General features: G+C 40.9%; 1 protein-coding gene across 1 annotated transcript; it reads right to left on the reverse strand.

Annotated features, from left to right (window-relative positions):
- Positions 1-4403: 4403 nt before the first annotated feature.
- On the reverse strand, positions 4404-5446 carry LOC118837446 (prostate and testis expressed protein 2-like). Its single transcript, XM_036744328.1, has 3 exons — positions 5398-5446; positions 4962-5123; positions 4404-4540 (listed from the first exon to the last, which is right to left on the reverse strand). Exons 1-3 carry the CDS (start codon positions 5444-5446, stop codon positions 4404-4406), a joined length of 348 nt encoding a protein of 115 aa, XP_036600223.1.
- Positions 5447-21847: the final 16401 nt, after the last annotated feature.

Genomic DNA, 21847 nt, shown 5'->3' on the forward strand with positions numbered 1-21847 from the left:
CCCCTGGATGGACGGTGATCCTTGGAAAGGACGGGAATAATAGGTATCTAGGTGTAATAGTAATAAAGGTGGGACTTTTTGCTGTTGACCTTTAATGATTCTGGCCTCTGTTTCAATGCGGCAGATAAAGTGGGATGTTTTTGTATTTCTCAGCACTGAGACAATTGGGAGCCATTGATTTGTAGCTGATGTGATATTGGGTGTAGGGAACTTCTCCGTGCCCAGCCTGGGTGAAGTTAGGGCCCTCTGGCCCTGAACAGGATATATAAGCACAAAGGTTAGTATTCTTGCTCTGAGCTCTGAGCCACAGAGTGGTGTGTGACTCTGGGCCAGCTGATCTAATGAGCTCCCCGGCTGTACACCCCGATATTGATAACTACAAATTGTATTTGGTCTGAGATTCAGGGTGCTGCCTTTTTCCCCCAAAACTAGGTGGATGTTATTTGTATGCTGGAGTAAAGTAAGATTGTTAGACCCTTAACATTGCTTTCCTTAAGTAAAGCTGTGTTGGCAGCTTTCTGGGTGCTGGTTGTTGGTGGATCTTATACCCCTACAGAAGCTGCTAGCTGGATTGTTGATACACTAGGAAGGTCTGAGCATCCTCATTAGGGTTTCTTCTTCTTCTGGAGTGTGATAATTTCTCATTTCAGGTGAGCATCCCTATTTAAGGGAAGAGTACTTTCAAAGGCCAAGGGGAATGATGTGTATCAACCTCAGGTTTTGAGAAGGTGTTCTTATGCATTTATAGTCAGGGTGCTCTTAGTTCCTGTTTCTATTTCTCCTCAGAGAGGGAATATTAATGCTTCCAGATGTAGGACAGACTTTTTGCTGGTCACATATAGATATTATAGTAAAGAATGCAGCTAGTCATACTGGGGAAAAATGAACTTGTCCTGTGGGATTGGCTTTATTCCTGGCCCATTTCCCCCTGCTATTAATTTTCAAAGGAGACTAAGAGTCTTGTAGTGTGAAACTGGAGTGAAAAGATTCAGAGTCTTTGGCAATTTGACAGAAGTGTATTTTCTGAAACTATGTTTACTAGCTAAAATTAAAAATTGGAAATTAACCATGGAGGCCCGAGGAATGTCTAACCTTAAGTCAGACTGAGGATATTGACAGTATCTATAACCTTATGACCATGGAACCAAGGTATACTGTATCCTAAATGCACAAGTTAGTTGTGTCTTCCAAAGAGCTTGTCTCCTGGATTGAGGAATATTGCTATGGAGTTGAAATGCCCATTTCACCCAAGGGTTGGAGAAACATACAGCTCTACTTTAGCTCTCTTTTTTAGTGTCCCCACTGCTTTATGTTTCCACTCTGTGGAAGAAAAGGCATTTTTCCCCTTGTCTGATGCCTGGAGGTGACAGAACTTTGTTTTCCTAAAAGAGCTGGACTTTCTAAAGTAAACGAATGATTGTGTAGTCAACTGTCCTTTACAGGGAGAAGACATTGCACCTTAACTGAGAACTTCAGTTAAAGTCTTAACCTATACACATTCAGAGCCATGTCTGGCAGTGACTTTAGGGTCAATAGAGTACTGCCAATTGGTGGCCCTGTGAGATTGTCACAGAACAATAACCTGGCACAGACAAAGTGAGATGCCAAAGATGTAGATCTTACGAAGACTGCATATCCGATTGAGACTGCATACCAGAAAATAACAACAGGAATCAGTTTGGTGACATCAGAGACTGGTGGACTTGCAGCACTGGAGGCATACTCCATGCTTGTGTTTTGGAGCACATATATTTTCTACATAAGTGCCTCTCCCTACATGATGCCCCGGAATGTTCACTCTTCCCACTGAGGTTATGTTACCCCAGCATATGAGGGAAATGTTTTATTGTCACTTTTATTACTGCATCATTGCACTTATTTTGATCTAATTCAGCCTTCTGATTAAGTATAAACGTAAACACATTTAGTGATGACAATGATTTAAGGTTTTAAGTGGATGAACAATCCTATGGTACCTTAAATCCTTGTTGCAGGGACTCACTGTGTAAGCTGGGTGAATCCTTCCAGGTGCTACATTAGAAAGGAGATTAATAAGAGGTCAACTAAAATGTTGAAGGGTCTCAATTCTATATCATATGAATATCAGTGAAAGGATATCAGGATGTTTATTTTGAAGAAGAGAGGTTTCAGAGAACTCAAGACAGCCATCTTCAAGTACTTGAAAGGCTGTCATATAGAAGAAGAATTTGTTGTTCATTCGTGACCCCATTTGGTTTTTTTTTTTTTTTGAGTAGGGATACTGGAGTGGTTTGCCATTTCCTTCTCCAGCTTATTTTACAGATGAGGAAAATGAGGCAAAGTCAAGTGACTTGCCCAGGGTCACACAGCTGGTAAGTGTCTGAGGCTAAATTTAATTTCATAAAGATGAGTCTTCCTGATTCCAAACCCAGTCTCTATCCATGGTGTCACCTAGTCACAGAAGAAAGAACTAGAAGGAATATTTGGAAGTTCTAAGGGGGCAAATTTTGGCTTGCCATTAGGAAATTTCCTCAGGAATAAAGCCGTGGAAAGTAGAACAGCTTTAACAGTTTGTTCCTCTCAGAGATGTCTTCAAAAAATGGCTGCATGTCAAGTTTACTTATTGGGCGTGTTGTATTGAGGATTCTTTTTGGATGCCAGTTGTTTGGTGGGGCTTCTGAGTGCCCTTTCAAGCCTGAAATTTTGATTCTTTGAGAGGGTATGAGTGGGTGAAAATAAATTATTTCTATGATATATTCTCTCTCTCATATTCTGTCATCTAGGGTCAATGTGACCCCCAAAAATGGGATGGAATCTTTCTGTTGTCCTTGAACTTGACAGAAAAGTAGACGACCAGAGATAAAGGAAAGTTACCTTCCTTGTAAGTCTCTAGAAGAGATAAAAATAGTTCTGTTAGGCCTGGATAAATCAAATAATGGTCTCTGGTCTCAGGTATACTGGGCTTGGGGGACTAGATACTGTGGTCTCTGAGACATGAGCATCTCTAAGTAAGACATTTCCTTAGCAGGTCAAGGCTGGACTTTGTAATTATCTGCTACCCATAAATCATTATTATTACATTTCCCTTCTCATCCAGGAGGGTGAAGGCATGAAATCTAGTGCTGACTCTTAGACTTTCACTCTGATTTTGACTGCTGTTTGATTTCTACATCTCCAAAGTAAGAATCTCTGCTATGTTCACTCCTCTGAAAAATTCCTATCCTCAAACTCCACATGCTCATTTTACTAGGGACTCCTTGGGTCAAGTTCACCTATCTAGGCTGGTTGAAAAATGTCTTTCTATAACAGGACCTGTGAATGAAGAGTTGTAGTGTGCCAATTTCAGTATCAAAAATAGTCCTCAGGCTCCTGGTTCTCTTTTTATAAAACCTGTACGTAATTCCCACCTTTTATGGGTGGAATTGTGTACAAGAGCATTCTCCCATTGTTACCCCACAGGGAACCCAAATTATCCTGCACTGGCTGCCTCACTGAGTGCTAAGTGACTGATAGCTGATCAGTAGTCCAGGGATTTTAGAGGAGCTGTTCCTTACTGTGTCACTGGGGGCACTGCCTCCTGCAGAGTGGCCTGGCCTGCTGATTATCCCCTTTTCCTGCCAACTCTGAACATTTTGTCCATTGTTTAATCCCTGAAATGTGGGTAGTATTGATGTTCATTTAGGCATAATGCTCTAACTCCTGTCTCAAAGCTCGTTGGCATGAAACTCTCTCCTTATTGGTAGAGATACAGGCCCTGCTCTGCAGTCCAATACAAAGGGGCTTTGGGGCAGGGGTTAGAATAGCATTCTAGAAATGACCCAGAGGGGTCACAGTGACAAAGACACTTCCTTTAGTCTCCATGCCTCTCTGTAATCTCTTGTTTTCTAGCGTTTCTCAGAGCACCATCTCCATCTGTTGTATAGATTGACCAAAACCTTGAAATGAAATGAACCGCATTAGGAGGGGACAATTGTCACAGCCTAATCCCAGATTTGGGCCCATCTGAGGTGTGCTTTCCTTTCTTAGAAACCCTTACCTCAGATTTAATTAGTGACCTCAGTGTCTACCCTGACCCTCCCCAATCTTCCAAGGGTATCCTGGTGATCCCCAGCTCTCCTGGCCTAGGCATGAATGAAAATGAGTTTTGCCTTTATTCAACCAAAGCAAAGAAAATTTTACTTGTAAATGAAGGGAAAGGGTAACATAAGACAAGTTTCAGAGAAGTACATAGGCTCTTCCATTTAACCCAACCTCTGTGTATGTGAACCCTAATCACAGAGCCAGTCATGGCCCTAAAGGGGAACAGGACTTAGGGAAGTCTGTGGGGTGAGGGAGATGGGGAGGGGATGTGTGTGGGTAGGGGAAAAAGCTATTATTGCAATGGGATTAAGCAGGTTGCACCATACCCCACTTCTGTTGAAAAATTATGCAAGTGCATATCCTTTATTGCATAGGTTTTTATCTGAACAGCAAATGTTCACCAAATGAAACCAAGCCCGGAAGACCATAGGCTCTCCGCAAGTGTCGACACATTCCATTTTAGTATAAGTATAGGTCGACCCTAGGAAGGGAGAAGCACCTTTGAAGAGGCTCCCTCAGCCTCAAACCATAAGCTGCTAGAGAAATTTCACCTGAGAATCTGCCCCCCTACTTTTGAAACATGGACATAGAATTGGAACATTCTCAGCCATAGCCTGACTAGATTACTTTGGTCAAGTGCCTTAATCTTCCAGAGTTTCATTTTCTTCACCTACGAAATGGGGATAATAATATTTGTAGTGTCTTCCTTCCACCGATGAAGTCAGAAAGCTCACAGTTACATAAAAAGATAAGCTATTACTCAACCTGTTCTCTCTTGGTAGCTGCACTCCCCTCCCCTCCCAGGACTTCATTCAGTAACAGGGAACCAAGCCACCCCCACCCATGGATTAAACTATCCAAATAAGCAAGGGGAGCATAGTCTGATGCACTTGCTTCCTCACCTTTAGATTCATCAGCATATGCATAGAGAGACTGGCTTCTGCATCCATTCTTTACCTTCGTAACACAGGTACCTTCACCTTCCTCACAGGAGCCTTTTCTAAATTTTTCACAGGTAGCACACACAATCTCAATTTTCTTTTTACCGAACTTTGGCTCCCCACCTTGGATGTGACATAGAATGGGTTACATCAGGTTAAGATCATTCACTCTTGTCCAAGCACACTTGGTGTGTGTCTCAATCCCCAATCGACATGTGGACCTAAGGAAAGTTAAGGGAAGAAGCCTAGCATCCAAAAGGAATGGAAGGGTCTGAGGAAAAAATATGGAGTCTTTTCTAATATCTCATCCCTTATCAGATAGTAAGGCTTGGGTCTAGAGCAGATATGGGAGAGACCCCCTCGGGCAATAACCCCAGCACAACATCCCATGACTCACCTCTCAAAAGGCAGAAAAGAGAGAGGCCCAGCAAGAACATCTTGTCCATCTTATCCTTTGTCTGTGTAGACTTCATGTGTGGTTGCTATCTAAATATAAGAATGGCTAGGCTCACGTGTTGCATGGAGAGATATCTAATCTGGAATCTGGCCTGCCTCTCTCTTAGTGAGACTGTGATTTCCAACTTTGTGGGGGACAGGAAGAGAAGGGTTACTGGCTCCTTACTCCTTCCTTTATCTATTTTCAACAGGAGCAGTGGTTTAGAATTGAATCTCTTATATTTATAGTCTATTATAGTCTATTTATAGTCACATCTGAAACATTTATATTCTAGTGGCATAATGATTTTGGGCCCCAGAATCAATACTTAATCAACAAGCATTTACTGAATTCACGATATGCCCAGCTAAGTGCTGCAGATACCTTTAAAGAAAGGTAAAAACAATCTGTGCCCTCAATAATCTCATTATATAATGTTGGTGGCGGTCAACACAACAGTCAAAAAACTATGTACAAACAAGATATATTCAGGAGAAATTGGCAATCATCTCAGAGAGAAGGCACTAAGATTAAGTAGGAACAAGATATGATTTTAGGTTAGACTTGAAGGAAGCTGGAGGGTGGAGAAGGGGAGGAAGAACATCCCAGGAATGGTAAACAACCAGTAAAAATGCACAGAATGGGACAATAGAAAAGCAACAAGAACGCCAATGTCACTGGGTGGTAGGATATTGGGAGGGGAGGAAAATGTAAGAAGATTGGAAAGGTAAAAAAGGGTCAGTTATGAAAGACTCTAAAATCCAAACAGCAGCTTTAATATTTGATCCCAGAGGTAATAGGAAGCCAGTGGAATTGGCTTAATTGGGGGAAGGAATAACATCATCATTACTTTTTTTAAGAAAGAAAATTTTGGCAGCTGAGTGGAGAATGGACTAAAGTGGAGAGACTTAAGTCAGGGAGACCAACCAAAAGGCCATTGTGGTAGCCAAGGCATGATGTCACGAGGGCCAGAGTGGCAGCAGTGTTAGAAGAGAGAAGGAGGTAGAGGCAAAAGATATTCTGAAGGTAAAGTCAATAGGACTTGGCAACAGATTCAATATGAGGGATGAAAGAGAATAAAGATAACATGTAGATTGTTAGTATGGATGTTGCCCTTGACAGTAAAAGGAAAATTAAGAGCAGGGGAGGATTTGTTGCTGGGTGTGGGTGAGATGGGAGGAAAATAATAGGTTTTGTTTGGACATATTGAGATAAAAATGATTATAGGATACCCAGTTCAAGACGTTTCAATAGACAGTTGGAGATGTGTGACTGGAGGTCAGGAGAACAGTTAGGGCTGGGTAAGGAGTTCTGAGAATCACCAGAATAGAGATAATAATTTAATCCATGGGAGCTGATGAGATCACTAAGCAAAGTAGTATATGGAGTGGTGAGAAGAGGGCCAAAGACAGAGCCTTGGTGTACACCCATGGTTATCAGACACAATGTGTATGAAGATCAAACAAGGGAGACTGAGAAGAAATGATCAGACATGCAGGAAGAGAACAATCAGTGTCACAAGATCTAGAGAAAGGAGAGTATCAAGGAAAAGAGGATGATTTACAGAGTCAAAGGTTGCAAAAAGGACAAGGGGGATCAGGACTGAAGAAAAAGCCATTGGATTTGGCAATTAAGAAGTCATTGATAAGTTGGGAGAGAGTGGTTTCAGTTGAATGATGAGGTCAGAAGCTAGATTGCAGAGATTTAAGAAGAGATTGGATAGCAAGGGGTTAGAGGCACTGATTGTGGATCTTTTCTGAAAGAGTTTAGCTGTGAAAGGGAAGAAACATATGAGGCAATAGCTAGCAGGAATGGAGGAATCAAGTAAATTTTTGAGAAATGGGGGGTGATGACATAGGAATGTTTCTAGGCAGTAAGGAAGCAGTCGACCGCCAGGAAGGGATTGCAGAAAACTGAGAAAGTGAGGAAGATAGAGGTGGCCAGTTGCTGAAGGAGATGGAATAGAATGGGATCAGCTGCCCATGTGCAGAGGTTTATTTTGGCGATGAGAAGGACCACATCCTTAAGTGTGACAAGGGTAGAGTATTCTTTAGTTAGAGAAAGCATCTTGAGTTATATGAGATAAGGAGAGGAAAAAAAAAGAGAGCTCTTGGGAAATCACCTCAATTTTTGTAGTGAACCCTGACGCAAGTTTTTCATTTGAGGTTGTGGGGGTAGGGTCGGCCATTAGAGGTTTGAAGCGGGATGAAATGTTTGGAAAAGTTGTTCTGGTGAATGGGGTAGTCAATTGAGTAGTGAGATATATAGAAATTGCTTTGCTGAAGAGAGGGCCATTTGAGATTATGTAATATAAATTTGTAGCGGGCCCATTTGGCATGGTTTCATGATTTTCTACAGTTTCATTTAGTAGTACACTAATAGGGACCAAGCGCTCCTCTGACCACATACTTTATGCCTTCCATCTCCTGCTGTGCAGAACCTGTCCCCTGAGGGAAGCCAGCATGGGGTTGGACATCTTCCATTAGCCCTAAAGGACATCCCCCATCCACAAAGCAATGACTCACATCAGTGCCAGCACCAGGCAGCTTCTACCTCCTGCTGCCAGCAAAATGTCCCAATTGGGATGTAGAAAATCTCCAGTTCTAAGAGGAAAGTCTTACCCTTTGACTTCAGGCCTTCTATTTCTTGCTGTGACTGCCCTTTGAAGGAAGAGGAAGAAGAAAGTTGTTGGGGAGTGGATCTTCTTTCTGATGCTGGGAAGGCTTGATCTCCATCTCCCACAGTTCCCTTTTCCTGACCAATTTACTCCCTTTGGAAGGAAGAGGAGGAGTGAAGCAAGACCTCCCATCTGACCCCATGACCTTGTCCAGACTATCTTATGCTCCACTTGCATCCAGCCCAATCTTCAACTTTGTTGGGAAAAGTGATAACCTCCACTCAGTGATGAACATTCCCATACCTAATCATACCCTTCACACCCTAGTGATTCTGAACCCCAGTAGATCATCTTCCAAACCCCATTCCCCACCTGATTCCTTATTTCCATCCCCTCAACCCTAAAATTTCAACCAAATACCACCTAGTCCTTACATTGTTAAAGTACACAAATACAATGGTAACACAAATAAGCTCTTTGGAGATATTGGTTACTAATGTACAGGTTGATACAGACATTATAACTACACTTCCTGCAGGTAATGGTGGGGAGTTAAATATCATGGAAAGACAAGAAAGGTGTACAACCAAACATAATTCTAGAAATTTGCAGTTGAATGCACTTTTGAAAGACAGTATTGATTTCAGGTCCTGGATACAGGGAGAAAAGGTAGACTTCCTTTGATATGTGTTCTGGCATTACATCAGAAACCACAGATATTTACAAAGAAAACACACTTTAGTGTAGGATGGAGCTGATAATGACATGCCTAAAGAATTAAAATCTAAGTCATTAAGACATTCAGTTACCTACAAAAAAAAGATTCCTCTAGCAATCGACACTTTGAATCTTCTTATTCCACTCCCCAAACTCAAGTCCTCCAAGTGTGTGAAGTAAACACTCCCCCAAAGCTCATACAGAAACCAGATTAGGACTCTGAAAAATCAATTATTGGGATTAAATGGAACAAGTAGTGGTGATGAAAATGAAGGCAACTGACTGAATGTTGCAGCAGCAATGTAAAAAATTAGACATCTTCATGAAGAAATATTCCAATTCTAGGAAACGGGGCATGCAGGGGGAGAGAATTTCTAGAATAAATGATGGGAGTAAAGATTGGGTATAGCTTAGCTCCCAAACAGGACAGACATTCCAATGTGCTTATTAGAAATACAAAAATACATAAATACGTACATACACAGATGTATGTATGTGTGTATGCTTACACCTTGATTCACAAGACAGAAAAAAGCTCACATGTACTTTGCTTGAGGAAAGATTTGGTGTCACTATAGTTCAGTGGTTTTGTGAGTGCTGCAAGATATCAACAATAAGAAACATTATTTTATGAAAAGTTACCAAGAAGAAAAGTCTTTGAGAGTCTCTAGAGGAAAAAGTCATGTTATATGGAGGCCATTTGTATTCTAGTAGGTTTTGAAGACATTCTGCATTTCTTCATTTCTCTTCAGTTCACACGTGTGAACAGGCCTACAAAAAAAAACCTTGCCCCATAAATGCATGACCATAACCTGTCTGGGATGTTGACATTTCAAACACAGATTGTTAAGCACATATTTCTTGGCATTTCCAAGGATTGCCTTTCATCTGTTCAGTACTTGGGGGTAAACATTGGTATCAAATGATGTTAGACCAATTACTACTTTTCAGCACATAGGTATTACTATAAATGAACCTTCATCAGTAGCATTTATTGTACACTTTAAATTTTCCCCAGTTCAAAGGCATTTAGTTAATCATCATCGAAATCACCACACAAAACTCTAAAGCCTCTCAATTACAGTTATCTCACAAGGAAACCTGAAACATATGCTCAGTTTCTAATCATAAGAACTTTCAACTGTTCAGTTTGCGTTTCAAGGGCCTTGAGTTCAATAATCTTCAGACTTCTGGTTCTCCTTCCCATACTCCTTTGGAAAGAGTAGGGACTTACATTGTTTGAAAATATCTCAAAACCATTCAAGCAGCAGTCTTAGCTCTTTGCATTGATGACTGGAAAGAAATTCAAAACTGTTTTGCATTGCATGGACAATGTTCTCTCACTTTCTTCTTAATCCCTTACAATACAATTTCTGACCTTATCATTCCACCACAACTGCTTCCTCCAAAATTACTGATGATCTCTTAATTGCCAGATGAAGTGACTTTTTCTCAATCTTCATTCTCCTTGACCTCTGCAGCCTTTGACACTGTTGATCACCATCTCCTCCTTGATACTCTTTTTTTTCCCCTCTGGGTTTTCAGGACACCACTCTCTGCAGGTTTTTATCTTACCTATCTGACCTCTCCTCAGCATCTTTTGGTAGATCCTCATTCAGATCACATTCTCTCTAGGTGTCTTTCAAAGTTCTGTCCTGGTTCCTCTTCTTTTCTCCCTCTGTACCACTTCACTTGGTGATCTTATTAACTCCCATAAGTATCTTTTTTTTTTACCATTTCTAACTAATGCTTTTCAAAGCTATCTACCCTGCCCCAACCTCTCTGCTGACCTCCAACCTTGTATCTTCAGCTACTCTTCAGGCATCTCAAACTGGATGTTAATATATATCTTAAACAAAACATGTCCAAAACAGAACTCCTTATCTTTTCCCCCTAAACCTCCCTACCTCCTACTTTCCTTATTACTGTGGATGACAACACCATACTTCCAGTTCTTCAGGCTCACAACTGAGGAGTCATCCTCAACTCATTAACTCTCTTTTTTTCCAAGAGAGAGAGAGGGAGAGAGAGAGAGAGAGAGAGAGAGAGAGAGAGAGAGAGAGAGAAAGGTAGGGCAATTGGTCACACAGCTAGTAAATGTGTCAAGTGTCTGAGGCTGGATTTGAACTCAAGTCCTCCTGACTCCAGGGCTGGTGCTCTACTCACTGTGTCAACTAGCTGCCCAGACTCAATTACTCTCACCCTCCATACCCAACCTTTTGCTAAGGTCTACTGATTTCACCTCTGCAACATCAGGAGAGAGAAAGTTTTACACCTGATGGAGCCAGAGAAAATGAACCAACTCCAGAGATGAGAGAATCTTATATGTAGAATTACAAGTAGTTAGTTTTACTATGTCAGAGAACAGAGAGCTGTCAAGGATTAAGTTGTAAGAACACTATCAAAGTAGGAGGAGGCTAGGGTATAAAGGCCTTTGAACACCAAATGGAGGATTTTGCATTTGACCCTATAGACAATAGGGAGCCACTCAAGTTTATTGAGAAGGGAGATGGCATAGATGTGTGATTAAGGAAAATCACTTTTTTGGTGAATAGTGGATGGACTGGAGTTGAGAGAGACAAGAAGCAGGCAGATCCATCAGCAGGCTGTTGCAATAGTACAACCATGAGGTAATGAGGGCTTGTCCCAGAGTGATGGCAGTATCAGAGGAGAGAAGAATGCATATTGGAGGGACAGTGCAAAAGTGGAATCAGTAGGTCTGGGAAACAAATTGGACATAGATGAGGAATTGAGGGAGATTTCATTTTTCACACAACTGCAATAGTCTGAGACATCTCTGATTTTGCCATTATGTCCCAGTAAACTCATTATTGGAAAAACCTCATTATTCCACAAGATCCTATCAGCTTTGTTAATGTACCTAAGGAGATAGCTCAGTTCAGAACTTCTCATTTCTGACAAGTCAGCAGTATTCTGCGATATCTCTGACTTCTCCACCATGCCTCTGCCTTTTTGAGACCTCTCCCCCTCTATCTTTTTGGCTTTCTTTTGTGTGTTTATATTAGGAGGGCAGAGTTTATAATCTCAAAGGGGATCATATATATGTCTGAAATGTTCGGAACCGCCAGATATAAGAAACTCTCAAAGTAGGAGGCAGAAGAATCAAAGCATATATTTAGGCTCCACAGTAACCAACCCATGAACCAGCATCCCCATTTTGACATATTGATCAAAAGCTTCCAGGCCCAATAAGTACACCTTACAAGAGTAACCAGGAGGCTACAGAGAAGCATGATGGTGTAAAACAACATCATGCTTCCCCCTCTATGGTAAAAAGATTACCCACTGGCTTCAAGTCCTTGTTCAGCTTCCTCCCATAGGTCAGCTCTGCTACTGGTAGCTCCTGCTTCAGCTTCAGCTGTGGCTGTAGCTATAGCAGCCTCTGGCTCCAACGGAAGCTGTTTTTAACCATCCGGCTTCTGCGGGGGTGTAAGGTACGCCGGGGAAAGCACAGGTTCTTTCAGTCTGCTTAAGCAAGGTGAAGGGGTTGACCAGGAAAGCACAGGTTCTTTCCATCAGCTTAAGCAAGGGAAGCAAGGTGAAGGGGCTGACCAGCTTACTCCAGTCCAACATACAAACAGCATTCAGTTCAGGGGAAAAAGCCAAACTAGTCAAGGGCACTTGTTGACTAAGTGCTAAGGAGCCCATTTTTGGTTGCCAACACAGTGTTGTTTTCCCTCATTAGATTGTAAATTCCTTGAAGACATGAACTATCTTTTTTCTTCCTTCCTTGCTTCCTTCCTTCCTTCTTTCCTTCTTTTATTTTTCTTTCTTCCTTCCTTCCTTCTCTCCTTTCTTCCAGCCTTCCTTCCTTTCTTTCTTCTTCCTTCATTCCTCCCTCCCTTCCTTCCTTCCTTCCTTTCTAGTATTTGTATCCCTCAACTTGGTTTAGCCAAGGATGAATGTAACCGATGGGCCATCAACAGTCATCCTTACTTTTGACTTGCTACTGGACTTTGAGGACTCTGGAACAGAGAATGAGGCTGATGACTTTGTGCAATGCTGCTTCATTCCAATCCAATTCACATACTAATCAGGACATCATGCCCCTCATATCATTGGTCCTCTTTGAAATGGAAGACAAACTACCACAACAATTATGTGTTAGGCATTGAAATAAGTATGAGGAATACAAAGAGAGACCATAGGAGTTCACATTCTACTAGGGGAAGACAATATGCAAACAACTTTGTACAAACAAGCTACATACAGGATAGATTGGAAATAACCAACAGAAAGAGGGTGCAAGAATCAATAATTGGAAAAGGTTTCCTGTAGGAGGTGGGATTTTGGTTGGGCCTTAAAGGAAGTCAGGAGGCAGAGATGAGAACAGGCAGCATCGCAGTTATCGATGACAACTGGGGAAATTGCCCAGTGTAATAAATGTTTGACAGATTAGGCAGGCATGGTTCCATCCTGAGGTAATGTACAAGAATTTATTGAGGCAGAAACTCAACCAGATGACAACCATATTCTCACTGCATGAATGGGAGCAGATGTACCTAAGAAGTAAGTCTCAGAATCCAACTCCCTGATCATTCAGAAATGGATTACTTAACTGTGTAAGAGATTAGGACAGTAAGTGGTTAATTATGGGAATTGAGTGAACCACTCTGACTCCATCTTGTGACTCAGTTCTGGAGCTAGATTTGTTTCTATTCATTTATGGTTTAGTCCAATTTCTGTCTTGTGAGAAAACTTGATTCAGCTGTGAGAATTGAGAGAAAACCTTACCGAAGTGTTTGAATCTAGCCCTGTATGGCTGGGAAACTGGACTACTTCTCCCTGCTACTTAGAGACCCTTAACCAAGGACCAAAGTTATACTGACCAGAAACCGGGTCAGTTTCAAAGATTAATGCAATTCGTTTTCTCACAATTGTACCTTTCAAGCAACCCAGATGTCTTATCTGAAAATTGGCCCCATCCTGATCAGTTACTGTTTCCCTGTTCCTTTGATTGTTCACAGACCCTTGGGAGAGTGGGACACATCTTTTCCTGATTTCAAGGAGTTCACTCTCTTCCTCCAAACTTGGAAATCCCAATTTTTCATTCCATTAGAAATCACATTACCTAATGTTGTTTCCTTTTAGTTAATTGATCTTATATGATTCCTTTCATCTATTCAAACAGGACTTTCTTCTACCTCTACTTCCACCTCCTGCTGTGCATGCCTCATTTCCAGAACCTGTTAGGAAGAGATCTGAACTTCCATCTGACCAAATACTTTTTGTCTCCTGCTTCATCTGTTCCCTGAGGATAGAGGAAGGGGAATATTGGTGGAAACAGGACTTCCATCTCTTATCATGGAGGTTTGACTTTCATCTTTTGCTAGGCCTTTTTTTTGCCTAATCTTTACCCTTGTAGGGAAGAGGAGAGGAGAAATGAGAGCCTTCCTTCTGGCCAGGAACCTTCCATCTCATGATCTATGTCTCATGCCTCTTCTCTAGCCTCCCCAAGGAAGAAGAATGGCACCTTTCACACAATGATTAAGACACCCTATGCATCTTAGTGAATGCACACCCCTGTAGGTAATCATCCAAACCCTATTCCCCATCTCCTTATCATCTAGTTCCTTACTCCCATTGTCCTCCACCCTCCAACCCCAAAGTCCCAAGCAAATATAACCCATCCCTTCCACTGTGCCTTCTGGAATGACTATGCCAGAGTCAAAAAGCTTACCTTCAGCTGTAATCTGTTTTCTCTCCTATTACTTTCATTTTTGAGCACAGCCTTCCTGCCCACTCTATTGGTTGCACCCAATAAATGCAACATTGGAGAGTGGATATGGAGGATTTTCATCCAGACTTCTTTCCAGTTTTCCCAGACATTTTTATAAAACAGGGAGGTCTTTCCCATGTAATTTGTTTTCTAATTTTCAATCACTGGGTTGTTGAGTGCTGCCTTATCGAGTCTGTGGAATGAACTCTAATTCAATTTCTTAACTAATATGAGATAGTTTTGATGATAGTTACTTTATAATATTGTTTGAGTTCTGGAAGTACAATTCCTTTTTCATCCATGCCTCTTTTCTTTATTCCTCTTGATATTATGGATCTCCCCCAACGGATTTTTATTGTTTTTTGAATTCTGTAAAATATTCCTTTGCTAATTTGATTTGTCAATATTGGAGCACTGAATGTTCCTCCTCCCATTTAAGATGTTCTTGACTTCCTTAAGGAGAACTTTGTAACCGAATCAATGTAATATTTTGTATATTTAAGTAGTTTGATTTCTGGATATTCTGTGTATTTTGTAGTTATTTGCAATGGGATTACCCTTTCCATTGTTGCCTCTTAAATTTTATTATCATTACATAGAAATGATGTAACTTTCTGTGATTTTATTTCACATCCTCCCATTTTGCTGAAGATGTTGTCTGTTTCAACAATCCGGTTAGCAGATGTCGTGGGGGTGAAAGACCAACATAAGCCCAACAACAAGAATTCTACCAGCATGCTGCAAAAGCACAGGTTTTTTTGATCTGCTTAACTAAGAAAAGCTACGTGAAGGGGTTGACAAGCTTACTTTAATTCAGCATACAAATATCATTCACTTAGTTCAGGGGAAAAAGCCAGCACACTGAGCTTCAGAACAAAATACAAATTATAAACATCAACAGACAGACCTTGTCTGATTCAAATCCCAATACATAGTTACCAGAGTTTAACAAAGTCTCAGCATCCAGGTTACAAGCTGGAGGGCCCTTAGCTACAGCTGCCTGGAGTGTCCACATCAACAACATCTCAAGTGAGAGCCCTGCACAAATGGCCCTGTCCTTTCTTCTTATAGGGCTTCAGACATCATCAAATGTCATCTGAATGACCAGAACTTAGGCTGCTATGATTGGCTCTTGAGTTAGCCCCTTCCCTTAGGACCCTGGGAGGTTCACATCCACATAGGTTAAGTTAACACCTAATAGGGGTTAGAGCCTGGGGCTTAGCGCTTAGTAAGACTCAGGATGGGCATGGCTCTGGAGTTACCACCTCCCCTTAGTCAGGCCCACCTTGGGCCCCACCCCAGTCACCAATCCACACCCACATAGGTTCCACACCTAATAGGGGTTTGGGCCTGGGGCTTAGCACCTAGTAAGGTTCAATGAAATACACTGAATTACTCAAAGGAAACAAAGGCCAAACTCTTCAAGGGCACTTGGTCAAACTAAGTGTTAAGAGCCCATTTTGCTTACCAACTCATTGTCTGGATTAGCATAATGACCGATTCAGCAGAACTTTCTAAGTAAACTGGCAACATCAGCAAATAAGGATAGTTTTTTATCTCCTCTTTGTCTAAATTTATGACTTAAATCTTGTTCTCTTGTCTTATTTTTACTGGTCTCATTTCCAGGATTGTATCAAATAATAGTGGGGAGAATTGACATCCTTGCTTTGGTCCTCTGTTTGTTGGCAATGGTTCTAGTGCATTCCTGTTGTATAAGATAACTTTTGGTTTTAGACTGATACTCTGTATGATATCAAAAAGTTCCTCTATACCCATATTTTATAAGGCTTTTTTATAGCATAAATGAATTTTGTATTTTGTTAATGTCATTTTCTTTAATGATTACAAAAATAAGTAGTTTGGGATTTTTTTTCAAATTTATTTTTTTCAATTACCAAAATATGCTTTCTTTTCCTTCTACTCCTCCTCTTAATTGAGAATACAAGAAAAACAAAATTGCTGTAACAAACATGTGTAACTCAAATCCCATAGCCTCTTGGTATGGTATCCTTTTCTTAGAAGTGGGAATCAATGCCCTAAGACTGCTTGAGGGGCAGGATGGAATTAAAGAGCTGGAGAGAAAGGGGAACTCTGGTACATCTCCAAGCGCCTTCAGGGCTCTTCAGTCTCTTCAACTCCCTGGAGTCTCTGCAGGCTCTGTAGTCACTTTGGGTGCTTCTGGCTTCCAGCTCCAAGAGAAGACAGACAACTCCAATCCCACTTCAGGTTAACAGAGTAAATAAATAAGACTTTGGGAAGAATCCAACATGAGAGCAAGTGGCAGTCTCCATCATGTCCCTATCCCAGCTTGCTATCCTAAGACCTGGGGAAATTTCTCTTTTGAGTGAGTCCTAGGAATCACTCTTGATTGTTGCTACCAATGGGAAAGCTCCTTCACTCAGTATGGTCTAGAATATATTTTCTTATGTACATTTTCTCATATTTCTGCTTTGACATGGATAAAAAGATTTCTTAGCTACTTATCATGAGTGTTCGTTGTGGAATTGGTATTTTGTAGGAATGGAATCCAACCTTGGATGTAAAGCTCAGGTTCTCCTTTCTTTGTTAATGAACAGCAATCAGAAGTTCAGTTTGAACATGAAAATCACTTAAACTAATAGTACTTAAGGGAGCAGGCAGATTTAATTCTAGCCAATATTCCTTCTCACTGAGGAGAAGTGGCTAAGCTTTGGGCTCCAACCTCCTGCTTTTCCTCTTGGCAGGAATTAAAGTCTCCCTTTGAGAAGGTGGAGAGCAGGAGGACAATAGGCTAGAGATGTTTATTCTTTCTTCCACAATGACACTCCCTTCATACATGCAATGGAGCAGTTTTATCACACATATATGATCAACAAAACATATTTCCTCATTTATCATGTCCAAAAGAATTTTTGTGTGTGTATTCCTTCTTCCTCTAACCTGTTCAGATGAGGTGAAGTTCAAGTGTCAGTCACATCTACCTTTCCTTTTTGTTTCTATAGACTTTTACTTTCTCTTTCCTCTAATGTACATCTCTTTACTTCTCTTTCCATTGTTCTTTTTAGATCATTAAGGCATAATCGAAAGTCTCTCAAGCTTTCTGTCTAATTAGATTCCTTGCATGAACCCTGATGGTAGTTGGGTTCTAATGGGAATACATATATCATCCCCCTACATTAGAATGTTTTTTTTTAGTCCCTTATGAGTGTTCATGTGTGATTACCTTTTTATGTTTTTTTTTGTTATTTTGATACTTTATTTTTTCACTTAATTTTTTATTTTTAGTTTACAACATTCCGTTCCACAGGTTTCTGAGTTTCAAATTTTCTTCCCATCCCTGCTCCTTAGACTGCTGGTTGCAATGCTATGGAGTAGTTGTTCCCTCAGCCTCAGGCACTGTGCTGCTTCCCCCTATAGTTCTAACAGACTCCCATCCTGGGCTGAGAGGCCTGGGGATCACCACCAGTTTCGTATGCCCACAGTTCTCCCAGCCTGGATCTCTGGCTGATTTCCACAGCTGATTCAGCTTTATTGTGGTCTGGTGTAGCTCCGTGTGCTGGGTGCTCTCCCATCCTACAGTTCTGTCCTGTATACCCTGAGAACTCTCCTGACTTGGAAATTTGCCACACTCAGTCTGCTAGTGGCTTCTAACTCTCTCGAATGTGCTCAGATTCACTTTTGTAGAGGTATCTGACAGAATTTGTGTGAGAGCTCCTGTATGCTGTTTTCACGTGGCCATCTTGGCTCCACCCCCTATGTTTTTTTTTTAAATTACTTCGACTGAAGTTCAAAGTTGAGAATAATTTGTGTAGTATTGACATCACTTGTTCTTTAAAAATATGGAAGAATTCTACTGTTAATTCATCAGGACCAGGATTTTTTTTCCTTTCACAGTTCCTTTATAAGTAACTTCATTTCCTTTTTGGAGCCTGAATTATTTAATTTATTTTTAGTTTTCAACATTCATCCCCACAAGATTTGGAGTTACAAAATTTCTCCACATCTCTACCCTCCCCCACCCCAAGATGGTCTGTATTCTGATAAGTATTTTACTCAGTCTGCCGTCTCTTCTATCACCCTGCTCCCTGCCCCTTATTCCCTTTCCCCATACTTTCTTGTAGGTCAAGATAGATCTCTATACCCCATTGGCTGTATATCTTATTTCCCAGTTGCAAGTAAAAACATTTTTTTAAACATTTGTTTTTAGAACTTTGAGTTCCAAATTCTCTCCCTTCTTCATTTCCCATCCACCATCCTTGAGAAGGCCTGCAATTCAATACAGGTTATACATGTATCATTATGAAAAACACTTTCATAATAATCATGTTGTAAAAGACTATTTCCCTCCATCCTATCCTGTCCCCCTTTATTCAGTTTTCTTCTTTGGTGCTGCCCTTTTTCAAAAGTATTTGCTCTTGACTACCTCCTTCCCCAATCTGCCCTCCCTTCTATAATTCCCCCCTTTTATTCCTTCCCCCCCCAACTTTCCTGTAGGGTAAGATACTCAATTAAATGTGTATGTTATTACCTTCTTAAACCAAATCTGATGAGAGCAATGTTCCTTCGTTCCCTTTCACCTACTCCCTCTTCCCTTGCATTATAACAGCTTTTTTTTTTTGCCACGTTTATGTGAGATAATTTACCTCATTCTATCTCTTCCTTTTCCCTTATCCCAATATATCCCTGTCTCACCCTTAATTTTATTTTTTTAGATATCATCCCTTCATATTCAACTCATCCTGTGCCCTCTGTCTATATATGTACATGTATGCATATATGTACATGTACACGTACATGTACATGTATAGGTATATGTATATTCACTTCAACTACCCTAATACTGAGAAAGGTCTCATGAGTTACAAATATCATCTTTCCATGTAAGAATGTAAACAGTTCAACTTTAGTAAGTCTCTTATGATTTCTCTTTCCTGTTTACCTTTTCATGCTCTTATTTATCCTTGTCTTCGAGAGTCAAATTTTCTATTCAGCTCTGGTCTTCTCATCAAGAGTGCTTGAAAGTGGTGGAGTGGAGCCAAGATGGCAGCTGGAAAATAGGGACTCGCTTAATCTCTCCCCCAAATCCCTCCAAACACCTGTAAAAATGGCTCTGAACAAATTCTAGAGCCAAAGAACCCACAAAATAACAGAGGGAAACAAGTCTTCAGCCCAAGACATCCTGGATGGTTGCTAGGAAGAGTCTATGGCCTTCCATGCTGGGAGTGAAGCACCGACCAGCATTGGTCATGCCAGGACCAACAAGAGCAGGCCTCAGGGCCCGAATCACTGAGCTGTGGCAGTTACCAGATTTTTCAACCCACAAACGGCAAAGAAAACTGAGCAGGTCAGTGGGAAAACTGCTGGATGTGGGTGAGAGAAGTGCAAGGTCTGGCCCCAGCCCTGGGGGCAGTGGAGGTGGTGTAGTGGCAGCACCAGGAAGCACTTGCAGCTGCTTTCAGAGATCCAGAAGAGGCCAGGGGTGGCTGCTTCCAGCTCCAGGCCCACCAGTTGAGAGGAATCAAGTAGTGGATCAGAGTGGGGGTGAGGGAGAATTTTGCTAGCATAGAGGCAGGGTTCTCTTGCTTTGCCCTACTTGGATCTGAGTCGCAGTCCTGGTTGGCGGTTCTTGGGGGAGTACGAGTGATGGTATGGTAGAGCTTGTGGTGACTGTGGAGTGGAAGTAGCTCTGAAAACAGCAGCACAAAATTCCTGAAGCTTGGGACAGAGCACTCTCCACTCTGAAAGCAGTCATACACTGACAAAATGCTCAAAGGTCAAGTACTTGGCTTGGAACACAAGAAGGCGGTGTAAAAGGACTCAGACTATAGAATCTTTTTTGGTGACAAAGAAGATCAAAACATACATCCAGAAGAAGTCAACAAAGTGAAAGAGCCTACATCAAAAGCCTCCAAGAAAAATATGAATTCGTCTCAGGCCATGGAGGAGCTCAAAAAGGATTTGGAAAAGAAAGTAAGAGTAGAGGAAAAATTGGGAAGAGAAATGAAAGTGATGCAAGAAAATCATGAAAAAAAAGTCAACCGCTTGCTATAGGAGACTACCCCCCTCCAAATACTGAAGAAAATAACACCTTAAAAACAGACTAACCCAAATGGCAAAAGAGCACCAAGAAGCTAATGAGGAGAAGAATGCCTTAAAAGGCAGAATTAGCCAAATAGACAAGGAGGTCCAAAAGAACACTGAAGAAAATACCACATTAAAAATTGGAATGGAGCAAGTAGAAGCTAGTGACTTTATAAGAAATCAAGAAACTATAAAACAGAACCAAAAAGAATGAAAAAATGGAAGACAATGTGAATGATCTCATTGGAATAACCACTGACCTGGAGAATAGATCCAGGGAGGTAATTCAAAAAATATTGGACTACCTGAAAACCATGATCAAAAAAGAGCCTAGAGATCATCTTTCAAGAAGTTATCAAAGAAAACTGCCCTGATATTCTAGCACCAGAGGGTAAAATAGAAATTGAAAGAATCCACGCTTGTCTCTTGAAAAAGATCCAAAAAGAAAACTCCTAGGAATATTGTAGCCAAATTCCTGAGTTCCCAGGTCAAGGAGAAAATGTTTGAAGCAGCCAGAAGAAGCAATTTGAGTATTGTGGAAACACAATCAGGATAATACAAGATCTAGCAGCTTGTACATTAAGGGATTGAAGGGCTTGAAATGTGATATTCTGGAGGTCAAAGGAGCTAGGATTAAAACCAAGAATCACCTACCCAGCAAAACAGAATATAGCAAAACAGAATATAGTACTCCAAGGCATCCATAGACCATCATTGTACAATATTGCTGTTACTGTGCACAATATTTTCCTGGTTCTACTCCATTTCACATTAGTTCATGAAAGTCTTTCCAGTTTTTTCTGAAAGCATCCTACTCATCATTTCTGACAGCACAATAATATTCCATCACAATCATATGTCACAATTTGTTCAACCATTCCTCAATTGATGGACATTTGCTCAATATCCAATTTTTTGCCACCACAAAAAAGCTGCTATAAATATTTTTTGTGTGTATTGCTTCTTCCTTCCTTCCTTCCTTCCTTCCTTCCTTCCTTCCTTCCTTCCTTCCTTCCTTCCTTCCTTCCTTCCTTCCTTCCTTCCTTTCTTCTTTCTTTCTTTCTTTCTTTCTTTCTTTCTTTCTTTCTTTCTTTCTTTCTTTCTTTCTTTCTTTCCTTCCTTCCTTCCTTCCTTTCTTTTTCTTTCTTTCTATTTCTTTCCTTCTTTCTTTCTTTCCTTCCTTCTTTCTCTTTCTTTCTTTCCTTTTTTCTTCCTTCCTTTCTTTCTTTCCTTCTTTCTTTCTTTCCCCCTTTCTTTCTTTCTTTCTTTCCTTCCTT

The sequence above is a fragment of the Trichosurus vulpecula genome, chromosome 2 (assembly GCF_011100635.1).
Source record: "Trichosurus vulpecula isolate mTriVul1 chromosome 2, mTriVul1.pri, whole genome shotgun sequence".
Classification (NCBI taxonomy): domain Eukaryota; kingdom Metazoa; phylum Chordata; class Mammalia; order Diprotodontia; family Phalangeridae; genus Trichosurus; species Trichosurus vulpecula.

Excerpts from the sequence above, each read along its gene's own strand:
- LOC118837446 (XM_036744328.1), bottom strand. The coding sequence starts at position 5,446 with ATGGACAAGATGTTCTTGCTGGGCCTCTCTCTTTTCTGCCTTTTGAGA. Across the intron at positions 5,124-5,397 it reads TCTTTTCTGCCTTTTGAGAG|GTGGGGAGCCAAAGTTCGGT; the intron begins GTGAGTCATGGG and ends GTCACATCCAAG. Across the intron at positions 4,541-4,961 it reads ATATGCTGATGAATCTAAAG|GGTCGACCTATACTTATACT; the intron begins GTGAGGAAGCAA and ends CTCCCTTCCTAG.